The 8,339-nt window shown below is 49.8% G+C and overlaps 2 protein-coding genes across 6 annotated transcripts; both read left to right on the top strand.

Moving 5' to 3' along the window:
• Positions 1-632: 632 nt before the first annotated feature.
• MDP1 (magnesium dependent phosphatase 1) lies at positions 633-5,015 on the top strand. 5 transcript variants are annotated; one of them, XR_009210395.1, is made up of 7 exons: positions 633-782; positions 904-964; positions 1,038-1,148; positions 2,099-2,206; positions 2,303-2,388; positions 2,547-2,711; positions 4,888-5,015. XR_009210395.1 is itself a non-coding variant. In XM_058429850.1 (6 exons), the coding sequence occupies exons 1-5, from the start codon at positions 746-748 to the stop codon at positions 2,671-2,673; spliced, it is 390 nt and encodes a 129-aa protein (XP_058285833.1). In that variant the 5' UTR covers positions 633-745; the 3' UTR covers positions 2,674-2,711; positions 4,888-5,015. The 5 variants fall into 5 exon arrangements, 4 of the variants coding, with proteins under 4 accessions (XP_058285833.1, XP_032036027.1, XP_032036028.1 ...); XM_058429850.1 differs by lacking the exon at positions 2,303-2,388 and having other exon boundaries at positions 2,099-2,152; XM_032180136.2 differs by lacking the exon at positions 4,888-5,015 and having other exon boundaries at positions 2,547-2,744.
• CHMP4A (charged multivesicular body protein 4A) lies at positions 3,083-8,250 on the top strand. Its single transcript, XM_032180135.2, has 6 exons — positions 3,083-3,292; positions 4,883-5,029; positions 5,117-5,294; positions 6,049-6,163; positions 6,334-6,469; positions 6,882-8,250. The coding sequence occupies exons 1-6, from the start codon at positions 3,184-3,186 to the stop codon at positions 6,938-6,940; spliced, it is 744 nt and encodes a 247-aa protein (XP_032036026.1). The 5' UTR covers positions 3,083-3,183; the 3' UTR covers positions 6,941-8,250.
• The last annotated feature ends 89 nt before the right edge of the window (positions 8,251-8,339 follow it).

Here is an 8,339-nt window from a genome sequence, read left to right as displayed (position 1 = left end):
CCTAGTGGCTAATGAGAGCCAATTACTGGCACCTGTTTCCAACTCTATTAAGTGACTTCATGTTGGTAGCTTGAAATTGGCCATGGTAGGATTATTTACAGAAACTGGCAAACACTACAGATCAGTTCCTCCCCACAAACTGGTTGTTAAACATCTACCAGTGTAGTGCTGACATGGATGATGGAAACCTTCGGAGAGTGAATTATCTCTGACTGTGGCTCTACTGGACATTTAGGCCTGGTTGGAGAACGCCTTCAAGGGTTTGGCTGACACTGCACTCTATGGCTGGAATATTACTGAGGACTTTGGGTTCTACACTATCAAGAGGTTGATAATGCAGAAAGATTGAGTGACAAGCTGTGATGTATCACTTGGGTCTCAAGAAGAGGCAGGTGCTAGAAGAAAAGGCTTTCCTTTTTCCCTGGCTTCTTAGTATAATAGAATCGGGCAAGGCTGGGTGGAGTGGAGAAGTAGGGAGGATGCCCGTGGCCAATGCCTTGAAGAGACTTCACTGCTGTGGTTGCATGTGCGGTCGTGTTGGTACCTCGCTGCAATCTTCTTCCCCGCCCAGCATCAGATGGCACTCTTGCGCCATCTCCAGGCTGATGACGCCCCGAGTGGCGACGCTCTAGTCGCCAGTTGTCTATGGCAGGCAGAGTGGCCGCCTTAGCTGCCGGAGGTTCCGCGCTCTCTACGGCCCTGGGTGAAGCCCCACCTCTGCTACGCGCAGCCTGCGGTGCGGGTCATGGCGCGGCTACCGAAGCTGGCAGTCTTTGATTTGGGTGAGGGACGGGAAGGGGAGAATTTCGTAAGGTGCCCTCCTTTTCCACACCCGTAACAGCAGCTCCCGAATCCCTGCGTCTCCCGCCCCAGGCTGAACCTTCCCTCTCCTTCCTCTCGCAGATTACACTCTCTGGCCTTTCTGGGTCGACACGCACGTAGACCCTCCGTTCCATAAGAGCAGGTGAGGTAGGGACAGGGAGGACTGGGGCGAGATGGGACCCAGCCAGGGCTGAGCGCACTCTTGCTCTCTCCAGTGATGGAACTGTACGAGATAGGCGGGGCCAAGACGTCCGACTGTACCCAGAGGTGCCTGAGGTCCTAAAACGACTGCAGAGCCTTGGGGTGCCCGGTGCGGCTGCTTCAAGGTAAGAAGAGCGACTGACAACTGATAGTGTAATGCTGAAGGGTGCATGCAAGAGACAGTGAAACCCCTGGGCTACAAAAATAGGGGCGGTGCAAGTTTCCAAGTATTTGCATATTTTTTCTCCTTGAATGCTCTCCTGTGCCTTTTAACTATTAAAAAGTGGGACCGGCAGGCGGGCGCGGTGGCTCACGCCTGTAATCCCACCACTTTGGGAGGCCGAGGCGGGTGGATCACGAGATCAGGAGTTGAAGACCAGCCTGACCAACATGGTGAAACCCCGTCTCTACTAAAAATACAAAAATTAGCCGAGCATGGTGGCGCGCACCTGTAATCCCAGCTACTCGGGAGGCTGAGGCAGGAGAATCGCTTGAACCCGGGAGGTGGAGGTTGCAGTGAGCTGAGATGGAGCCACTGCACTTCAGCCTGGGTGACAGAGTGAGACAATGTCTCAAAAAAAAAAAAAAAAAAAGTGGGGCCCGACACAGTGACTCACACCTGTAATCTTAGCTCTTTGGGAGGCCTAGGTGGGAGGATCACTTGAGCCCAGGAATTCGAGACCAGCCTAGGCAATAGAGGGAGACCCTATCTCTACCAAAAAAAAAAAAAAAATTGTGGTGGCATGCACCTGTAGTCCCAGCTACTTGGGAGGCTGAGGTGGGAGGATCACTTGAGCCCAGGAGGTCGTGACCGCAGTGAGTCGTGATTGGGCCACTCCACTCCAGTCTGGGCGACAGAGCTAGACCCTGTCTCAAAACAAAAGCTAAAACATTGGCCCAGCACCAATTGTGTCAAATAGGAAGACAATGGAGTTAAACAGAGTCTGAGGATGCCTGTCCATCCCAGAAAAACAGCAAGTTGATTTCCCTGGTTATACTTACTAACTTTGCTTAATAAGTTAACGTAGCCCTGGCCCTTCACTTTACTAATCCCATCTTTTACACCATTTTGCAGGACAAGTGAGATAGAAGGGGCCACCCAGCTACTGGAGCTCTTTGACCTCATCAGGTACTTTGTTCATCGGGAAATCTATCCAGGCAGCAAGATCACACACTTTGAGAGGTATGCGGAGATAAGGGAGGAGCAGGGTGAGAAAGTACCAGAGAGGCTTGAGAAACCAAGATACTAGCTTGGTTACTCCTGCCCTGTCTTGCACAGATTGCAGCAGAAGACTGGAATTCCTTTCTCCCAGATGATCTTCTTTGATGATGAGAGGCGGAATATTGTAGACATCAGCAAACTGGGTACTGAGTGATGAGGAACAGCCATTTGGGGTCCCTAGGAGGGATTAGGTAGATACATACAGGTTGGATAGTTTGCCCTATAGGTGGCACCCACAAAGGTCAGAGTAATAATGGAGAACCCTGAAAGCCTAATGAAATGTGACTTCTTATCTTTCTAGGTGTTACCTGCATTCACATCCAGAATGGAATGAATCTTCAAACTCTAAGTCAAGGGTTAGAGACATTTGCGAAGGCCCAAACTGGGCCTTGAGGTCCAGCCTTGAGGAGAGCCCATTTGAGGCCTAAACTGAAAGGAAATCAAGAAGGCATTTTCAGGTGCATTTGTAATTTATTAAAGTTCATCTGTGTGTGACAGAAGAGATTTTACCCACAGTGTGGGGAGTTTCTATTTTTCTAGCCTGTGAAATGGGGTTGGTTGTCCTGAGGTGCAGAGACCAGAATGTGAGACATTAGACTGCATCAGGTTTGCCATCTAAACTTAGGGCAACCCCAAGTGCTTGAACCTATACCACCCCACTTTCCTGAGCTCTGTAAAGAGCATGAAGTTTTCCCACTGACCCCATACACTGAGGTGCCATCACACTGCACATTTCCTTCCGGAGAACAAGCACATACTCTGGGGTGGAGATAGAACTGTCTTTTTATGTAATAGAAAATGATGTGGCTGCTTTAAGAGGAGCACGTCGGTCTGGGGCTGGTGGCTTGGGTCACGTGGCAGCGGTGGTCTCATTTGCGCCTCTTGATGATGTCGCGGCGGCGCCCTGAGGAGGGATTGGGCAAGGCTGGTCCTGTGTGATGAGACATCACCCTCCCAGGAGCAAGGCGGAAGTCTGGAGGACGCCGAGGGGCGGAGGCGGGAGAGGCGAGCTCGCGATGAGTGGTCTCGGCAGGCTCTTCGGGAAGGGTGAGCCAGGGTGGGACTGGCCAGCCAGGAGGCGCTGGCTGGTGCAGGGGAAGAGGAGACCCCGGCGAGATTCGGCCGGACCGCTGCGCCGGGCAGGGGAAGAGAATCAGGAGACAGGCTGACTGGAAAACCCCGTCGGCCGATGGCGGAGCAAGGCTCGTCGCCGGTGCCAAAAGGCACACCATGTCAGGGCGCCTTGTTCCCGTCCGCCGTCCTCCCCCACTCTCAGAGGGAAGAACTCAAGATCGGGGAGGGGACTTGAGGGCGTGGCGATCGTGCTGGCTCCCATTGTTGAGGCTTGAAGACGAGTTTCCTGCTGTCTTCAGCCCTTCAGCCCTTTTCAAAACCTTGTTCTATAATACTTTGTGCTGGGCAAGAGGGATCTAAGGTGAAGAAGAAAGACTGCCTTCTTGGCCCGGCGCGGTGGCTCACGCCTGTAATCGCAACACTTTGGGAGGCCGACGTGGGTGGATCATGAGATCAGGAGTTTGAGACCAGCCTGGCCAATATGGTGAAACCCCGTCTCTACTAAAAATATAAAAATTGGCCGGGCGCGGTGGCTCACGCCTGTAATCCCAGCACTTTGGGAGGCCGAGGTGGGTGGATCACCTGAGGTCAAGAGTTCGAGACCAGCCTGGCCAACATGGTGAAACCTTGTCTCTACTAAAAAAAAAAAAAAAAAAAAAAAAAAAAAAAAAAACTAGCTGGTTGTGGTGGCACGTGCCTGTAGTCCCAGCTACTCGGGGAGGCTGAGACAGGTGAATCGCTTGAACCCAGGAGGCGGAGGTTGCAGTGAGCCAAGATCGCACCAATGCACTCCAGCCTGGGTGACAGAGGGAGACTCCATTCACAAAAAAAAAAAAAATTAGGTGGGCATGGTGGTGTGTGCCTGTAGTCCCAGCTACTTGGGGAGGCTGAGGCAGGAGAATCACTTGAACCCGGGAGACAGAGGTTGCAATGAGCTGAGATCATGCCACTGCACTCTGGCCTGGGCAACAGAGTGAGACTCTGTCTCAAAAAAAGAAGTCCTGGCGCGGTGGCTCATGCCTGTAATCCCAGCACTTTGGGAGGCCGAGGCGGGCAGATCACCTGAGGTTGGGAGTTGGACACCAGCCTGACCAACATGGAGAAACGCTATCTGTACTAAAAATACAAAAAATTAGCCAGGCATGGTGGCACATGCCTGTGATCCCAGCTATTTGGGGGGCTGAGGCAGGAGAATCGCTTGAACCCAGGAGGCGGAGGTTGAGGTGAGCTAAGATCACGCCATTGCGTTCCAGCCTGGGCAACAAGACTGAAACTCTGCCTAAAGAAAAAAAAAGAAAGGCAGCTAGGAATAGTAAAAAGAATATTGGTTTTAGAACTCATACTGCCACATTTTGATTCCTGCACAATCTCTTACTAGTTGTGATTTTTAACATCTTTGTGGTTGTTTTCACATTTTTAAAGTGAAGAGATAGCACGTTCATTGTAGAGATTTGGGGATTAGCAATAACACAGTCAGGTCTCTGGCACATACTATGTATTCAATGATTGGTGGCTAATATGTTTCCTTCACAAAATTTGGGCCTACTCCACTGGACTCCTCAGGGAAGGAGAAAGGGCCAACCCCTGAAGAAGCAATACAGAAACTGAAGGAGACAGAGAAGATACTGATCAAGAAACAGGAATTTTTGGAGCAGAAGATTCAACAGGAGCTACAAACAGCCAAGAAGTATGGGACCAAGAATAAGAGAGGTAATGAGGGAAACAAGCCTATGGGGAGGGCCCAGATGGGAAGCAGGTGCTTCTGACTCTTGATGTTCAGGGTATGGGCTGGGTCAGCTGCCTTACAGGCTTTGCGGAGGAAGAAAAGATTCGAACAGCAGCTGGCACAAACTGACGGGACATTATCCACCCTGGAGTTTCAGCGTGAGGCCATTGAGAATGCCACTACCAATGCAGAAGTTCTTCGTACCATGGAGCTTGCTGCCCAAAGCATGAAGAAGGCCTACCAGGACATGTGGGTACGGGGGGAGGGGTGGAGGGGACCCAGGCACTGGGAAGAGTGGCTTGCTATCACACTTTAAACTTGAAAGCCTGTCAGAATGTGGATTTGCAGTATAGATACTTGTGATGGCTAGACCTCCATCTGCCCCTTGCTTCCTTTAAGATTCTTTCATTGCCTGGGGCATTCTAGGGAGGAAAGATGCCTTCTCTAATTCTTTTTTTGTTTTGTTTTGTTTTGTTTTTTGAGACGGAGTCTCACTCTGTCGCCCAGGCTGGAGTGCAGTGGCACAACCTCGGCTCACTGCAACCTCTGCCTCCTGGGTTCGAGTGATTCTCCTGCCTCAGCCTCCTGAGTAGCTGGGATTACAGGTGTGCACTACTGTGCCCAGCTCATTTTTGTATTTTTAGTAGAGATGGAGTTTTGCCATTTTGGCGAGGCTGTTCTTGAACTCCTGACCTCAGGTGATCCACCTGCCTTGGCCTCCCAAAGTGCTGGGATCACAACTGTGAGCCACCATGCCTGGCTGCCTTTTCTAATTCTTAAAGATCCTTCGGGAAAGGGAATGAAACCTATCCTCTCCAGTGTGGCTCCTTGCTATTTCTTAGCCCAGTCTTGCGTCTTTGCAATTTTCCAGGGATCTCTTCTGATTGATAGTTATGGGCTTATCAGTGTGACCCTACAAGGCTGGAGGGGTTTCATTCATGTGAGATGAGAAAGTCAAGGGGGCATTGTTGCCTGATTTCTTAGCTGTCTGTCTCATTCTCAGGGACATTGACAAGGTAGATGAACTGATGACTGACATCACGGAACAACAGGAGGTGGCCCAGCAGATCTCAGATGCCATTTCTCGGCCTATGGGCTTTGGAGATGATGTGGATGAGGTGATTGGGGGTGAGGGGTCAGGGAATATTGGAGAAAGTATGGGACTGGCCAGAAGGAACACCCAAGAGAGGCTCTTGGGACAAGTTTGGGAGGGAACTTCAAAAGTAGTATGGTTTTGGAGGTAGAAGTTTTTTTCTTCATCTTAAATGGTCTTGTCTTCCCTATCCAGGATGAACTGCTGGAGGAGCTAGAGGAGCTGGAGCAGGAGGAATTGGCCCAGGAGTTGTTAAATGTGGGCGACAAGGGGGAAGAACCCCCAGTCAAATTGCCTAGTGTACCTTCTACTCATCTGCCGGCAGGGCCAGGTATGCGGGGTTGTTCTGTTGTCTTGAGGACTTAAGAGGGTGGGAGAGATATGGGGAAAGATTATTCCTCATCCATCCTACCTCAAAGGAGCCACACAGAAAGGGCTGCTGCTGCAGTTGTGCAGGTTGTTGACTGCATATAGGCACCCACCTAGCCTGTGCTTCACTCAACAAGCCGTGTACCCTGGTTTAGGGCTGTAAATGGCAGGAGCAAGAGGCACCTTTTTTCTAATTTGCGCAAAGGTGCTGTGGGATTGAACAGCAGCCTAGCAAGCAGAAGGACCACACCTTTAGGTTTTTTGCTGGGGAGAGAAAATTCAGCAGGCTCTGAATGTCGTAGCAGGGGACGGTTGGAGTTGCTGAGACCTTAATGCTTCTCCTTTCTTTTCTCTGGGTATCTTTGTCTTCAAAGCTCCAAAAGTGGATGAAGATGAAGAAGAACTAAAGCAGTTGGCTGAGTGGGTATCCTGATAAATCTGGGCTTGTTTTCCTAATGCTACCTTTGTTGATCCTTTTTTCCTTAAGTGCCAAGTGCTGAGCTAAAGGAGGATAACTTTTTGGGGAAGTCATGCTGAGGGTGGTAGTGTGACCCTGCCTGAAAAAAGGGTCTCTTACCCTCCCAGCCCTGGCTCAACTCTGAAGAAGGATCTTGCTACAGAAGGAGCCCTTGGGCTTCCTTCTCTTTGATAGCAGTTATAATGCCCTTGTTCCCAATAAAACTGGGCAGATGGAATCCTAGTGTCTATACTGCCTTGTCTACCCCTGAAGCTGTTCCCCTGGCTCTTGGAGCCTTATTTCAAGCAATGAATAATTAGAGCAAAGAAGAGGGGTTGGAACATAGAATAAATGGGCATTCCTAATATCTCAACCTATGTTCCAGGCAAACACTGTTTCATCTTTCAAGTCAGTTTGTCCTAGAGTTGCCTAGTTGCTGAGGCTGAAGAAACTGCCATCTACCACTTAGAACCATGTGGAGGCATCTCTGAGTCTTCCCTAGTTGCTTTTCCCTGGTCGTGCCTCTGCCAAGACAGCCCCAAATTTCTTTTACAAAGCCCATTTTCAAGGACAAGGAGGGAGAATACCATGGAAGGAGCAAATAGCTTTGCTACTTGGAATGGAAGGAGCAAGTAGCTTTCCTTTATCCAGAACCCATAGTTAGTAGCTTTCACTACTAGAAGGCTTGGTTTGAATTCCGTGTCTGGGAACAATAGTGTGAGAAGCCTTGTCTCCCTGCTATTGTGTCAGTAGTGGTTAAGGTGACACTGGAAGAGGGAAAAGGAACCAAGGTACTTAATACATCCGAATACCCATTTTTTTTCTTTTTTTGTTTTTTTTTTTTTGAGACAGAGTCTCACTTTGTCACCCAGGTTGGAGTGCAGTGGCACGATCTCGGCTCACTGCAACCCCTGCCTCCCGGGTTCAAGTGATTCTCCTGCCTCAGCCAGGTGCCAATATGCCCGGCTAATTTTTGTATTTTTAGTAGAGACAGGGTTTTGCCATGTTGGCCAGACTGGTCTCAAACTCTTGACCTCAAGTGATCTGCCCACCTCGGCCCCCCAAAGTGCTGGGATTACAGGCGTGAGCCACCGCACCCAGCTCGAATACCTATTTCTAAAAGAACTAACAGTGCCATCACTTTGGACTATAGACAGGCAGAGCCATAATCAAAGTGGAAGAACCAGGGCTTTTACCCCACCGCTTGAGCATTTAAACAGCACAAAGATGTAAAATAATGAGCATATATTGAGTTGAATAATAAAGCTTCCCAAAATAGAGTGTTAATCTGAGCACCCCATCCCCTAAGAGCCACATCATGAATTACACTATTGATTTAACACGGTGTCAAGATTATTGGTTACAGGCTCTGGGC

This window comes from Hylobates moloch, unplaced genomic scaffold (assembly GCF_009828535.3).
Source record: "Hylobates moloch isolate HMO894 unplaced genomic scaffold, HMol_V3 SCAFFOLD_16, whole genome shotgun sequence".
Lineage (NCBI taxonomy): Eukaryota > Metazoa > Chordata > Mammalia > Primates > Hylobatidae > Hylobates > Hylobates moloch.
The sequence above is the reverse complement of the archived record's forward strand: the minus strand, read 5'-3'. Positions and strand labels throughout refer to the sequence as shown.

Coding starts and splice junctions, on each gene's coding strand:
- CHMP4A (XM_032180135.2), top strand. CDS start 3,184: ATGAGACATCACCCTCCCAGGAGCAAGGCGGAAGTCTGGAGGACGCCG. Junction 5,295..6,048: donor AAGAAGGCCTACCAGGACAT/GTGGGTACGGGG, acceptor TCTCATTCTCAG/GGACATTGACAAGGTAGATG. Junction 6,164..6,333: donor TTGGAGATGATGTGGATGAG/GTGATTGGGGGT, acceptor TTCCCTATCCAG/GATGAACTGCTGGAGGAGCT.
- MDP1 (XM_032180136.2), top strand. CDS start 746: ATGGCGCGGCTACCGAAGCTGGCAGTCTTTGATTTGG. Junction 965..1,037: donor CCTCCGTTCCATAAGAGCAG/GTGAGGTAGGGA, acceptor TGCTCTCTCCAG/TGATGGAACTGTACGAGATA. Junction 2,207..2,302: donor AAGATCACACACTTTGAGAG/GTATGCGGAGAT, acceptor TGTCTTGCACAG/ATTGCAGCAGAAGACTGGAA.